The sequence below is a fragment of the Mobula birostris genome, chromosome 30, assembly GCF_030028105.1.
Source record: "Mobula birostris isolate sMobBir1 chromosome 30, sMobBir1.hap1, whole genome shotgun sequence".
Classification (NCBI taxonomy): Eukaryota; Metazoa; Chordata; class Chondrichthyes; order Myliobatiformes; family Myliobatidae; genus Mobula; species Mobula birostris.
Window position 1 is genome coordinate 28,847,979 of NC_092399.1, and position 16,046 is coordinate 28,864,024.

The following is a 16,046-nucleotide window of genomic DNA, read 5'->3' on the forward strand; positions in this document are numbered from 1 at the left end:
GTTCCGAAGGAGTGAGGTTGGAATGGGGACAAGGTGCGTTTTTTTTTTTTTTTTTTTTTTTTGCCAGACTACTATAAACCTACTTTATCCGCTCAGGAGATCTCCCATCCACTGCTACCAACCTTATGGTTCCCACACCCCACACTTCCCGTTTCTACCTCCTACCCAAGATCCACAAACCTGCCTGTCCTGGCCGACCTATTGTCTCAGCTTGCTCCTGCCCCACCGAACTCATTTCTGCATACCTCGACACTGTTTCATCACCCCTTGTCCAATCCCTTCCGACCTATGTTCATGACACTTCTCACGCTCTTAAACTTTTCGATGATTTTAAGTTCCCTGGCCCCCACCGCTTTATTTTCACCATGGATGTCCAGTCCTTATATACTTCCATCCCCCATCAGGAAGGTCTCAAAGCTCTACACTTCTTTTTGGATTCCAGACCTAATCAGTTCCCCTCTACCACCACTCTGCTCCGTCTAGCGGAATTAGTCCATACTCTTAATAATTTCTCCTTTGGCTCCTCCCACTTCCTCCAAACTAAAGGTGTAGCTATGGGCACCCGTATGGGTCCTAGCTATGCCTGCCTTTTTGTTGGCTTTATGGAACAATCTATGTTCCGTGCCTATTCTGGTATCTGTCCCCCACTTTTCCTTCGCTACATCGACGACTGCATTGGCGCTGCTTCCTGCACGCATGCAGAACTCGTTGACTTTATTAACTTTGCCTCCAACTTTCACCCTGCCCTCATGTTTACCTGGTCCATTTCCGACACCTCCCTCCCCTTTCTAGATCTTTCTGTCTCTGTCTCTGGAGACAGCTTATCCATTGATGTCTACTATAAGCCTACTGACTCTCACAGCTATCTGGACTATTCCTCTTCTCACCCTGTCTCTTGGAAAAATGCCATCCTCTTCTTGCAATTCCTCCGTCTCCACTGCATCTGCTCTCAGGATGAGGCTTTTCATTCTAGGACGAGGGAGATATCTTCCTTTTTTAAAGAAAGGGGCTTCCCTTCCTCCACTATCAACTCTGCTCTTAAACACATCTCCCCCATTTCACGTACATCTGCTTTCACTCCATCCTCCCGCCACCCCACTAGTAATAAGGTTCCCCTGGTCCTCACCTATCACCCCACCAGCCTCCGGGTCCAACATATTATTCTCCATAACTTCCGCCACCTCCAACGGGATCCCACCACTAAGCACATCTTTCCCTCCCCCCCTCGCTCTGCATTCTGCAGGGATCGCTCCCTACGCAACCCCCTTGTCCATTCATCCCCCCCCATCCCTCCCCACTGATCTCCCTCCTGGCACTTATCCGTGTAAGCGGAACAAGTGCTACACATGCCCTTACAGTTCCTCCCTTACCACCATTCAGGGCCCCAAACAGTCCTTCCAGGTGAGGCAACACTTCACCTGTGAGTCGACTGGGGTGATATACTGCGTCCGGTGCTCCCAATGTGGCCTTTTATATATTGGCGAGACCCGACGCAGACTGGGAGACCGCTTTGCTGAACATCTACGCTCTGTCCGCCAGAGAAAGCAGGATCTCCCAGTGGCCACACATTTTAATTCCACATCCCATTCCCATTCTGACATGTCTATCCACGGCCTCCTCTACTGTAAAGATGAAGCCACACTCAGGTTGGAGGAACAACACCTTACATTCCGTCTGGGTAGCCTCCAACCTGATGGCATGAACATCGACTTCTCTAACTTCCGCTAATGCTCCACCTCCCCCTCGTACCCCATCTGTTACTTATTTTTATGCACACATTCTTTCTCTCACTCTCCTTTTTCTCTCTCTGTCCCTCTGAATATACCTCTTGCCCATCCGCTGGGTCCCCCCCCCTTGTCTTTCTTCCCAGACCTCCTGTCCCATGATCCTCTCGTATCTCCTTTTGCCTATCACCTGTCCAGCTCTTGGCTCTATCCCTCCCCCTCCTGTCTTCTTCTATCATTTTGGATCTCCCCCTCCCCCTGCAACTTTCAAATCCCTTACTCACTCTTCCTTCAGTTAGTCCTGATGAAGGGTCTCGGTCTGAAACGTCGACTGCAACTCTTCCTACAGATGCTGCCTGGCCTGCTGCGTTCACCAGTAACTTTGATGTGTGTTGCTTGAATTTCCAGCATCTGCAGAATTCCTGTTGTTTGCTCATAATGCCCTTAAATGTTTCACCTTTCACCCTTAAACCATGACCTCTAGTTGTGTCCCATCCAAGCTCGATGGAAATAGCTTGCTTGCATTTACCCTATCTATTCCCCTCATAATTTTGTATACTTCTTTCTAATGTCATTTCATCCCCTGAGCAAAACTATCTGTCGATTCACAATGCATTCTAGCATTGAAGGAGAGCCCAGTGATCAAAAGTCATGACACCATTGCTGAGGCCTCCCCGCATGACACAAAAACTGCCTGCTAAATCTAGAGGAGTGGAGAAGAGAGGTTGGGATAGAAAGGACCTTTAGTTTCTATGGCAATTACTAGGATTTTCAGGAGGTAGACTACTTCACGAGGATCCAGAATGCCCCTTTTCACCTCCTCACTCCACACCTTCCCCTTCCCTTCTGATCCCAGATCTGTTTGAAAGAATCTCTCCAAGTCATTTGCATACTTGCTCTACACTAGCTGCTGTTTCAGCCCCACCGCTAATATGAAGGCTTTGGTACACAGATAATTCAAAGCTCTCTGGAAAATCCTGAGATCCCATGCCTCAGCTTGTGTTCCCAACAATATATACAAATCTCCCGAATATATGGCTAAAAGCAGTACCCCAACTCTGAGTAAATGGAAAAGGCACTCACACTCCTAGAAGATGTACTGTCAACCTAATTGCCATTATTTTGTACTTAGAGATATTTCTCTAATTGATACTGCTATATTTGGAACTTACTTCAGTCTCTGAAAGCAGAATAGTGCAATTCATACAAAGTGTCCTTTTATGTGGTGAGTAACAGTTCCACCTTCAAAAGACCACGGACTTCAATTGACCTAAAGGGTTGTACATTGATGTGATGAAATTAAGTTGACTCTGGAGCATCAATAAAGGGAATACTGTCCCAATGATTGTTTTGCAGATGCCTCCTTGCCATCTACTGGCATATCAGTTCCCTCCGTGTCCTTACCTAGATTCCAATTTTCACTGTCACTACTCCTCTACTATAGGGTAGTGTTCAAACCCACATACGACATTGAGCATGTAGTAGTTTGAACAGGTATTCAAACTATCAAATTGTGGAAGAAAATTTCCAATATGGGGTTAAAAGTGCTGTTTGTTGCTTAAACTTTGTGACCTTGTCAATATCCTGTGTTTTTCCAATTAAGCTGCAAGTTTGCATAACTAAGATAATTGTGCTGACCGCAACCTCTCCTTAGAGCAATAATCCCTCTGCACAAATAAGATATGTGTGAATGGATGAGCCACAATTCCCAAGAAAGGACGTTCTGAACTGACACCTTTGTTCTGCTAAGGTCACACACACTTGTCTGCTTCTGATTTCCTTGCAACTCAGAGCTCTACACATGGCTGTGACTTCTCCACCATATCATACTGAAGTAAATGGTTCGCCACTTGAAGTCTGGTATCAAACTTTATTTGAAACATTCTCTGACACATATACAAAATATATTATACATCTGACCATAAGACGTAGGAACAGAACTGGTTCATTTGGCCCATTGAGTCTGCTCCGCCATCCCATTGTGTCTGATTTATGCAATCATGGCATGATCTGGCCCTCGGTAATGGATTATTCTATGAGTGTAACAATCATCTCTTCATAATTGTATTGCTCTCTATAAGGTCACCCCTTAGCCTTTGCTTTGCTTGTGAATAAAAGAACCCTGAGTTTCCCCAGAGTCCGGAAAACTATAAGCACCCTGAAGGCCATTACATGTGAATTTATGGTAACAGCCTTCCACAAGGCTTGAAGATAAGTAAAACAAAAATACAAGCATACAGTTTGCCTAACCATGCCTTTGCAAATAACAGAACCAAGCAACTTCATATTTAAAATCTTGCACATTATAAACAGCTCTTCCTGAGAAAGAAGAGGTTTTATCAACAGGATATAGACTTCCTTCTCGAGGGTTTTTAGAATAAAATTTAGCATTATAGACTTTGCAACATGCAAATCAGCCAAACAAATAGGGAATAATAATGTTTATGTACTCAGAATTTAAGCACGCACAGAATGCAAATCTGGATGTATGCTACGTCTGTGCATGTCTCATCAGGCATAAGTGCAAAAGGTTTCACTGAACTAATTAGCTGAGTGTATGAGGTGACTTCATTTACTGTTTAAAGTGCGACAGCCAGAAGCATCTCCTCTGAGCACAGCTAGACTGCAGATCTGAAATTACTGATTTTGAAAAGGCTAAAGCATTTTATTTGCTGAAGTTGATATAATGAAGATATGCCCCCCTTTGAAGTCCTCATTAGAATTACAATAGGAACTAATTATAGTGCAGATCTAGAGCACAAAAAATGTCGCAATGCCTTATTATTTTGTTTTTATAAAATTAGCATTTTATATAAAATTATGTTTTTCTCTTGTGTTTAAAAAGGACAATTATCCACTAGATACAACACATGATGTAATACTGATCTAACTAGAGAACAGAAGCCAAGGGAAGATAGACAGATATTACTCACTTGTACAGCAAAAGTACTTCACAGTAATGTTACCAGTCAAAATTGCATTAAGCCACATAAGGAATAAATTAGGTAAATGACCGAAAGCTTGTGCACGCATATATTTTAAGGCAGGTCTTCAAAGAAGAGAGGGAGGTGGCGAGATTTAAGGAGAACATTTTAAAAAAATATGTCTTGGTACTTGTTGATAATTGGGAGTGACAAATATTAGGGATGATCAGAAAGTCTGAATTGGAAGAGAATTTAACTGGGCTGGTGAAAAATCACAGGGGCAAGGATGGGTGGACAAGGCAGAATTTAAAGCGACAAGATTCATATGTAAGGCAGCTTTATTGTAACAAGACCAGATAAAGGAAAAAGAACTATTCTATTTGAGAAACGCTCTTTTTTTTTACATTCAATACTACTTACGCTCCCCTAATGTCTGCACCTCAATACTGGGGCTGTAGTTCCCATAGTTAGTGGTTGAGAAAGCTCGGACTTGGAATACGTAGAGAGTTCCAGGCTTCAGGTTGTTGATGGTCACGGTTGTTGATGAAGTTTTCACAGTCGAGTAACTCTGATCACTTTGCTCCTGCCAGGAAAGCGCACAGTTTCAATGACAGGTATTCCACATTAAAGATCAATGACAATAATAATAAATAATAATAAATAATCAGGCTTCTGGGTACTTATCAAGGCACATATGAGAACATCCATGCACACATATATTTGTGATCATGCTTAAACCATATAGGTATGATGTCAGAAAGCACCAAGGTTAGTGGAACTCTGAAACCATCTCTTCCAAAAACTTGCCTGCGCCTTTCCTCTTAACCTTAAAGTGTTTGAAAAACAAGGGATCTCCCAAGTGTGCCATTAAAGGTTGGAGAGATCCCATGATGGAATGGGAAAGGAGATACACAGATGCTAACTGGACAGAAAAACAATAGTCTGAGGGTGTAGGTCATGTCAGCACTGAAGCAAATAGATTATCTAGGCACAGAAGTTGACGGTGCATTGACAGGTTCAAAAGACACCAAAGGCAAGAAGAATATTTAAAATATTCTGTGATGGAACATTTTTGTATTTGGGAAAATATCACTCATTCAGAAGAAGGACTTAAAACTTAGTCGGTTCAATTTGTGGTGTGGCAGACCGATATGGAACAGAAAAATACTATAACAGAGGCTAAGTGATTAAAAGTAGATTGTAATGGTTAAGTAGGCTTTCCTAGTTCATCAACAATATAAAATAGTTAACTTACAGAGGGTAAGAAATGAACAATGACGTCTATTTTGGTGACCTTCCTAAAAAACAGAATTATTTTGCACTGGATGCAATTGCAAAATGGTAAAAGTAGAAGTCAGTAAGACAATTCCACAGTCATGAATGGATGAATGTAAACTACGATGAGAAGCAAATGAAAGAGAAAGGAAAGAAACCCTGGCACAGTTAAGCAGTTAGTAGGAAGAGATTCACATGGAGCACGTAAGCATCAAAACTGACAGTACTTCTCTGTGGTAAGGGCAATACTCACTATAGTTTTACAAAGTCCTACTTATCTATTGCATCAGTTTTAGCAATTGTCAATGTACACTCAGTGTCCACTGTATTAGTTACACCTGTACACGTGCTCGTTAACGCAAAAATCTAATCGGCCAATCATGTGGTACCAATTCAATGCATAAAAGCATGCAGACATGGTAAACAAGTTCAGTTATTGTTCAGACCAAACATCATAATGGGGAAGAAGTGTGAGCTAAGTGACTTTGATTGTGGAGTGATTGTTAGTGCCAGACGGGGTAGTTTGAGTATCTCAGAAACTGCTAATTTCCAAGGATTTTCACACACAACAGTCTCTAGACTTCACAGAAAATATTTGAGAGAAAAAAAAGCAATATCCAGTGAGCAGCTGTTCTGTGGGTGAAAATGCCTTGTTAATAAGGAAAGTCAGAGAATGGCCAGACTCACTGGAGCTGACAGGAATGCAACAATAACTCACGCGTTACAACAGAGGTGTGCAGAAAGGCATCTCTGAATGCACAACATGTTGAACACTGAAGTGGATTTGCCACAGCAGCCGTTGACCATGAAAATACTCAGTGGCCAGGAGGTGCTCAATAAAGTGGCCACTGAATATACTTATGCAATTGATTCCTAAAGATGAATTTGGTTAGTATGCTTTTATCTTAATGAAAATTGGATTACATTTCAATTAAATTAATAGGATTCAGATCTTGTCACTACATTGGACAGGGGAGGACGAGATAAAATATATTAGCCCCAATAACATTCTTCAAACCCCGGCCTATTGCAGATTGCTCCCTTTATCTTTGCTTGCTTTCTTTTAAAGGCATGGAGCGTTCCATCTGTCTCCTCCACACATGACTGCGGGGCTAACGCTGCAACCAAAATTTTAATTACTCTTCTTGAAAGTCTGTTTTTATTGGCTCATGACAAAATTTTGTGCCTGATTTCATTTCTGTGGAGTGCTTAGACATATTTTCCTACATTAAGGGTACTAAATGTATGCAACATGTAGATTTTACAGCAATTCATACCCTGGACAGTGTTGTAAATTCAATCAACAGTGGTTCAGTGGTCAAGCACATTTTAGCTCTATGACACCAATTGAACATTGAAGTATTGAGATCAGTACCATAACAACATCAGTGCTCATTTCATTAACATCTGTTCTTTGAAAGAGAATGAAATTTTTAAGAATGACCTGAACTGATGTTACTGTTACACACCAGGAACTGAAAGTTAATTGTTTGAAGGGATGGAGACTCTGTAAAGGAGCATTTGAATTATGAAGTTGGAGGTGGGGAAGGTAATTAATTATTCAGATAGCTTAACTTCAGGTCACTTTAGCAAAAGTTATCTGCCATGACTTGTAAAGTCAATTGCTCCTCTATTGTAGAGTGGATTTGAATGCTGACCATTCTTCATCAAAAGGTTCATCAAAGAAAACAGTTTTTTAATCATTTGAATATTTATCCAGCATTTTTTAACTGGGCCCATACATCAATGAAAAATGTCGCTTAGTCACCTGTTTTGAGTTTGTTTATCAGAATCAGAATCAGAATGGGGTTTAATATCGCTGGCATATGTTGTGAAATTTGTTAACTTTGTGGCAGCAGTACAATGCAATACATAATAAATATAGAAAAAAAGAATTACCACAAGTGTGTGTCTATGTGTGTGTGTGTATATATGTGTGTGTGTGTGTGTGTGTGTGTGTGTATGTATATATATATATATATATATATATATATTTATAGCTATATAGTAAGTTAAATAGTAAGTTTAAATAAGTAGTGCAGAACAGAAGAAAGTAAAAAAAGATTGAGGTAGTTTTCAAGGGTTCAATGTCCATTCAGAAATCGGATGGCAGAGGGGACGAAGCCGTTTCTGAATCACTGAGTGTCTGCCTCCTCCCTGATGGTAACAGTGAGAAGGGGGCATGTCCTGGGCGGTGAGGGTCCTTAACGATGGATTGTTTAGCTCCCTGTTGGCAGCTGATGGAGTAACTTCATTTTTAGATTGCTCCTACCCTGTTTACTTAATTGTCTTCTACCAGTCTTCTTCTTTTAAAACTCATTCTAATATTTTAATACTGCTTCACTGTGGCTGGGAAAAAAACCAAAGCGTCTGCAAAAGAAAGGGAAACAGAGGATGAATCCCCAGTCACTTTGGATTCAATGAGTGACTTCCTTAAATGTCAAAAATCAGAATTTTCTGAGGAGTTTCAACGACTTAACTGCAAATTGGATGCAATTCAACAAACTTTATCTGAGCATGAGAACCGAATTCAGGAAGATACTGTGAAGCTGATGACACTTGAAGAGGACGTTGACGATACAGTTAAACTCCGCAAAGGGTTATCGTTATCCAATGATAAAATGCTGAAAAGGATCATCAGTTTCGAAAATAGAAACAGGAGAAATAACTTGCGAATTCTGGGTCTTGAAGAATCAATTGAAGGCGCTGACCCAATGAAGTTTTTTGCAAACTTTCTGAAACATATTTCCCTGCTTTATTCACTTCCCAGCCGAAGCTCAATCCAGCATATCGCTCTCTGAATTAAAGTCTTTGAAGTAATAATGACAATGCCTCCATTCAAACAATTATATATTCACTTTGACTCATCTGACTAAAATAACTTTTAAATCCTACACTGCAGCATTCATACTGTTCTGGTACAATTCGAAAGGTTTCATCACTAATCCTTGAGAAAACCATTCCAATCATTGGTTGCACATTCTGTGAACAATAGCTGTTGATACCAACTCTAAATTTCACTTATCCATGCTCACAATTTCAATTAAAGGATGGTCTCGGATTATCTTTGCAAACTGTGAATAAAATGGTTTGCATTCAAAGTTACAAGACCCAAATGCCTCCAGGTTTTTCCTCATAAACCAAAATTTCAAACAGAAGCTTGAAGAAATAAGTTCATGTTCTTTCTTGATAGATAGGGAATTTGAATTTGGTTAATTGATCAACAATAAGAATTAGAGGCTGGAATTGGGCATGGTACCTGTTAAACTATCCTGTCATCACTGTGGATGTGCATTGATGGATATTGCCAGCGCTTGGACAACTCATTGAACAGTTGGTCTCTCAGCCTGTGGCATAATTTTAAAACAGCGCACGGAATTTTCTGCATTGACCAAAATTTATCCCTCATCCAATGTCACTAAAACAGTTCACCTGATTACTAAAACTCTGCTACTTGCACTGTGAAAGCTGGTATTTCCTATATCAGGGGATTGACCACTTTCCTGAACTGTTTCACTCACTATGATGCAAATTGGAAAGTGTTGAGGTTGTGAAAGCACCAATCTAAATACATTCCTTTGTATCAGATCCTAGTTACAAATCTGACGATGGAGCTTAAGTTCTACTATGGTGCAGGGGAATTCACATTCTAGCAATAAAAGTAAATATCTCATATAAAAAGGCAGTAATCTTCATTCTGAATTTGTAAAGCTATTGGAATGTTGCTTAAAACCCATTTGGTTCTCTATCACCTTTCTGGAAAGAAAATCTGCCATCCATGCCCTGTCTGTGAACCCAGATGGTAGCCAATATGGTTCTAACATTTTCCTTAATTGGCAAGTCAATCAGATAAAGGATAATTAAGAGTGAGCAATAAATGATGCACTAACCAGCACCTGCCTCATTCCACAAATTAATTATTAAAAAAGTAGCTAGCTGTTTCAGGAAGCAACATCAGATACTAAAGAGAAGACAAGAAGTTACTTCCTACTATATCATCTATTAACTTTTTCCTGTGATTCCATCCCATAGTAGCCCAGAATGACTCTTCTAGAAGAGAAACAAAAGACTACAGGTGATGGAATTGAGAACACAAGCTGCTAAAGGAATTCGATGTGTCAGGCAGCATCTGTAGAGGGAAAATGGACAATCAAAGTTTTGGGTCAAGATGTTCAGACGGAGGCTCGCGATCTGAAACATCAGCTGCCCATTTCCCTCTTCAGATGCTGCTTGAACCATTGAGTAACTCTTCTAGTAGTTCTTCATTCCTTTTCACCCATCCCTCCCCATCCTGATGCCAGACCCAAGTGTATCTCTAATGCAAGATTATAATTGCTATTTCTTCCTTGTTCATGCTCATTGGTCTAAGTAGCTTCATCCTATGTAATCTGGCATCCCATTTTCCCTTCTGCGAACACTTCCAATCTTCTCAGCTTAATGCTCTTGAATCCATTCCTCAAAATCCTGTGACTGGTGTTCATTATGCAAATATCATGAGCAATATCATCTTCATCTCCAAGGGAAACGATCATAAGAATGTGAAAATGTGGAGAAATTGGAAGAGGGTTAGATCATTTGTGGTTCTCTTAAGTCTGTTCCATCATGCAATATGATCATAGCTGATCCTTTCTTTCCGTACAGTATTTTCAACCTTTTTCCCACGTCCTTGAAGTGAGTTTATGTGTTGATGGTATGTTCATTTTCCGTGCAACCACAGCAGTTGGTACGCTGTCCTGCTTATCTCTTCATGCCAGTTCAAATACCCTTTCCAGGTAAGGTAGCAAACTACTTGTGCTCTATACACTTAATGGAGTGAATTTGTTACAGTGATACCAAAAGAAGATGGGATGACTACTTTGAAGATCAGCCTTCCTGAATAGGGAAAATTCACTGTTCATACCACTGTGCTGTATACTACCACAAAGGATATGAGATGCTGTTCTAGTTTGTATTTGGCCTCAGCATGGCAGTGGAGAAGACTGAGAACAGGCATGTCATTGCAGAAATGAGAAGGAAAGTTAAAATAACATGCAACTGGAAGCTCAAGCTGACCATTGTGGACAAAGGATAGATGCTCCACAATTAACACAAAATGCTGGAGGAACTCAGCAGACCAGGCAGCATCTATGGAAAAGAGAACAGGAGGCTTTTCAGGCCGAGACCCTTCATGAGTCCTGATGAAGGGTCTAATCCCGAAATGTCGACTGCACACTTTTCCATAGATGCTGCCTGGCCTGCTGAGTTCCTCCAGCATTTTGTATGTGTTGCTTGGATTTCCAGCATCTGCAGATTCTCTCTTGTCGGTGCTCCACAATTGTTCACTTAGTCAGGCACTGAGCTCAGTGGTCAATGTGTGGGGAATTCAGGAACTGGAGCTTCGAGTATGTTCCTTCAAGGTGAGATTAATCTACAGGCTGAGTAAGTGATGGAACCAAAGGCCTCTTTGGTCTATTGAGTTCAACTGTTTTTGGCTTATAAACTAATGAGCCCTCTAGGGGTGGGAGCTTCTATTTTAATTGCAGCTAGATTCTGAACAAGTAACCTTCATTTACAGAGTTCCAACAAAAGTATTTACTGCAGAGCAGATGCCCAGTTTGTGAATGGCTGGCCTCGTTACAATCACTGGGTTCTGCAGCTCAGTCCACAGAAGTTGATCCTTCTACCTCAGTCACAAGAAGACAGTAAAATAACAGAAGGACCAGGCCACTTGGCCTGGTATGAACATGGCTGATATTGGAATTAGAATTGGTTTATCATTTCACATGTTCTGAGATACAGTGAAATGTTGCATACTGTTCACACAGATCAGATCATTACACAATACATTGAAATGGAACAGAGTTAAACAATAACAATGCACAATGAAATATAACAGCTACAGAGAAAGTGCAGGTAAACAATAAGTGGGGAGATCATAATGCTGGTGGTGTATTGTCATCAGTGCCGGACTTAGGGACGAAAGGTCCCGAGCTCAAATCCAGCCGGCTCCCCTGCACGCATTCCATCCGTGCTGGGTTATGAGCTGGTGATCTCTTTGGCAACTCACCCGGCAGAAGGCAATGGCAAACCACTGCTGTAACTTGCCTCGTACGCGGTTCCCCACTACGTCAGAGAGGCGTGGAGGGAAATCGTCCGCTAACTGGAGAAACTCCGGATGCGACATACCATAATGCCACACACAAAATGCTGGATGAACTCAGCAGGCCAGGCAGCATCTATGCAAAAGAATAAACGGTCAACGTTTCGGGCTGAGACCCTACGTCAGGACTAGAAAAGAGGGGAAAAAGTCAGAGTAAGCAGGTGGGGCAATGAGAGGAAGAAGCACAAGGTGGTAGGTGATAGGTGAAATCAGGAGAGGAGGAGGGTGTGAAGTAAAGAGCTGGGAAGTTGAATGGTGGAAGAGATAAAGGGCTGGAAAAAGGGGAACCTGATAGGAGAGGACAGAAAACTATGGAAGAAAGGGAAAGGGGAGAAGCACCAGAGGTAAGGAGATAAGGGAAATTGGAATGGTGAATGGTGAAAGTGGGGTACAGTTCCCGGAAGTCTGAGAAATCAATGTCCATGCCATCAGGTTGGAGGCAGAATGCAAGGTGTTGCTCCTCCAACCTGAGTGTGGCCTCATCCTGACAGTAGAGGAGGCCATGGACTGAATGTGAATGGGAAGTAGTGGAAAAGAAAGATCGTAACTAGATGGATTATGAATGTAAGAGTCCATCTTATTGTACTAGGGAACCATTCAATAGCTTCTAAGGACCAGGCATTAGCCTATTGTCTTATTGCCTGGTACATGAAAATGAGTCTAAATTGCCTGTTCTTCCATTAATCTATTAGTTTCAGACAACAGCACAGTTGTAGTAGTAAAGATTGTGATTCAGACTAGGTTCATCTTGTTCACAAATAGGAGGCAAGAATAGAATTTTAGCACGTGTTTTTTTCTTCAAGGTAATTGTGTTAAGATGAGAATGGTGCAAATTCTTACAAGTAGAAGTTAGTGCCCTCACACTGGTAATATCTACAGAAAGTGCTGCTTCGAGGGCAATATTAATCATCAAAGACCTCCATCATCTGGGCTGTGCCCTCCTCTCAGGAGGTACACACCATCACATTCAAGAATAGCTATTTCCCTTCAACCATTCAGCTCTTGAACCAATTGGCACAACCTGAATCAGAGCTAGGTTTATCATTTCTTTCTTATATGGCGTGAAATTTGTTGTTTTGTGGCAGCAGTAGCCCAAGCCACTACTTCAATATAGCAACACTATGTGCACTTAGATCACGTTGGACTTTTTGTTCCAATTGTTTACTCGTAAAAATTGTGTTATATTTTATGATTAGTATACGATTTATTGTGAAAATTGCATATTTGATGCTTATGTGATTATGATGCTGCTGCAAGTATTTTTTGTTGCATTACACCATGCATGTATTGGTGTATACAGTAATAAAGTCAATTTTGACTTTGGCCACTGAGATCACCATGCACAGTGTACTTAATATCAGGTTCAGCAGCAGATGCAAGTAAACTCGGTCTCCATTGTGAATGGTAAAAAGCTGTACAACACCAGGAATTACACCATCAATTTGTACAAACCTAACATCAGAGTAATGCTTTGCTCTGATTTTTTTCTAAACAGTCTAAGGTCCCCAGAGATATATTTCTACAAGGCTTTGAAAGTCTCTTACTAGTCCTAATAGCTGCCTTTGGTAAAAGACTGAGGAAGACAGGAGATGTTATTTTTGTGTGTAAGGGAAGCTGCTAATCGTCTCCCACGGGAATTACGATAAGGGACCAGGATATCGACAAGAAGCTTTGGAACATGGAATTTGAAACAGGAACACTGAAACATCTTTTCAGAGTCATAAGACCATTAGATATACGAGCAAAACTGGGCTACTTGGCCCATCTTGTCTGCTCCACCATTTCATCACAGCTGACCCATTTCGCTCTCACCCGAACCTCTTGCATTTTCCGCGTATCCCTTCATGCTGTGACCAATCAAGAATCTATCAACTTCTGCCTAAATATACATGAAGTCTTGACCTCCACGGCTGCCTGTGACAATGAATTCCAGAGATTCACACCACTCTCTGGCCAAAGAAATTCCTCCTCATCTCTGTTCAAAATGGATGTTCCTCTATACTGAGGCTGTGTCCTCTGGTCTTAGACTCCTCCACCATAAGAAACATCCTCTGCACCTCCACTCTAGAGAGGGATTTCAAAATTTGAGTAGTTTCAATGAGACACTGCCCCTGCCCGCCATTCTTCTGAATTCCAGTGAATACAGGCTCAGAACCATCAAACACTCCTCATAAGACAAGCTTTTCAATTCTGGAATAATTTCAGTGAACTTCCTTTGATCCCTTTCCAATGTCAACACATGCTTTCTAAGAGGCCCAAAACTGCACAAAATACTCCAAGTGAGGCCTCACCAGTGCCATAGAAAGCCTTAACATTATATCTTTGCTTTTATATTCCAGCCCTCTCAAAATGAATGATAACATTGTGCTTGCCTTCCTCACCACCAACTCAACCTGCGAATTAACCTTTAGGGAATCCTCAGGGGCGTATCTACGGAAAATAGCACCTATGGCAAGCACTGAGATTGCGCCCCTGTCCAAACATCTGACACCTATCTTTTAGATAACTTTACCATAATATCAGCTCAAAAATACAAGTCAAGCTTGATAATCTTTTAATTAACAAATTATGGCACTACATGAAAATTATACCTGCACCTTCCTTGCTTTCACTGATGCAAATTGGTCTATGATGTGAACAAAGTCAGTTTTTTCAGTTTCTTCTCTTTCTACACTCAGCAGAGCAAGATCACAGAGTCTGCCTTGACCCATGGAGGCTCTCAAATACAAAAGTATTAGTCTTAACTTGCTGAATGATCTCTCACAGCTGGCGATGGAAACTGCGATGGTTAGCATTATCTGAATAGCAATGCGAAGATTGGGGAAGATGCTCTCATCTCCATACTGAACAATAAATTCAAGAAGCTCTTCAGGTCTTGATACTTTCATGTTGACCCACCTTGATAGCAACATTCTGCAATCCAAAATTTCTTCATATAGCTGCTGTCCATCAACATCAGAGCTGTACAATTCACCCAAATTTTCGCACTTCTTCTTTAGGTCGTTACAGTCGGTGCCGTAACACAGTCCTTCGACATCGAGAAGGAACCCAAACTTGGCGTCAGTGTCGTGCAAATGAGTGAACCTTTCGTCCATTTCTCTGTGAAGACGATCAAGTGTTCCCTTCATGACTCTTTCCATTTCCTCCTTAGCTGTTAACCCAGCATCTCTCGAGTTCCCATCAGCCATTCGTTTCTTTCGTCTCTGACGTCTTTCAACTTCAATATTCCATTCTTGACAGAGACTGACCCCTTCTTCGAGTGACTCATTGACCAACACTTCTCTTTCATCATAAAAATGATCTCGGAGGGCTTTCAAATCCAGGGCAGCATTGTGGAAGTTCATACTAGGATCCTGCAGCCTCTTTTGAAAACAGTCAATGCAAGTGAGTACTTTGTTCCAAAATCCTGGCAAAATCAGAAAATCGTAACTCAACATGTGGTTGTACAGCTGCCTTGCTTCTTGTTTCACTGGTCTTGTTTTCATCATCTATCATGTCCTGGAGAACTTGAAGTATCTCCTCAAGTTACTTGTTGACAGGCTTCACTGCTTCTGTCCTTGCACTCCACCTGGTTTCGGACTCTGACTTAACAACCACAGGCACGGTGTTTTTGAGTTTTTCCCAGCGCTGTGTAGAACGAGAGAAAAACACGTACAGAGCTTCGAAGGTTCCAAAACACGTGACCATCATTGTATCCAGCCTGGCTGCCTGTACACCCTTCAAGTTGAGTGAGTGTTTGTCGCAATTCAGAAACACTGCCAGGTTGTTTTTCTCACTTATTCTTTGATGAACGTTACTTCTGTGTCCAGCCATCACAGCAGCATTGTCATAGCACTGTGACCGATAATCTTCCAGCTCCATTTCAAGCTTCTCCAGCTGTTTCAAGATGTCTTCAACCAAGCTCTCAGCATCCTTCTGGCTTATCTGGATAAAACCAAGAAAGGACTCTCTAATACAGATTGTTTTCCTCTCAAAATCAACTTC

At 41.4% G+C, this 16,046-nt stretch overlaps 1 protein-coding gene across 1 annotated transcript in view; it reads right to left on the reverse strand.

Moving 5' to 3' along the window:
- Window positions 1–16,046, reverse strand: part of LOC140190419 (ephrin type-A receptor 7-like) — an 827,081-nt gene that overhangs the window by 141,346 nt on the left and 669,689 nt on the right. The window contains exon 7 of the mRNA XM_072246980.1: window positions 5,069–5,231. Coding sequence (XP_072103081.1) covers window positions 5,069–5,231 — 163 coding nt within the window. The remainder of the gene's footprint in view (window positions 1–5,068; window positions 5,232–16,046) is intronic.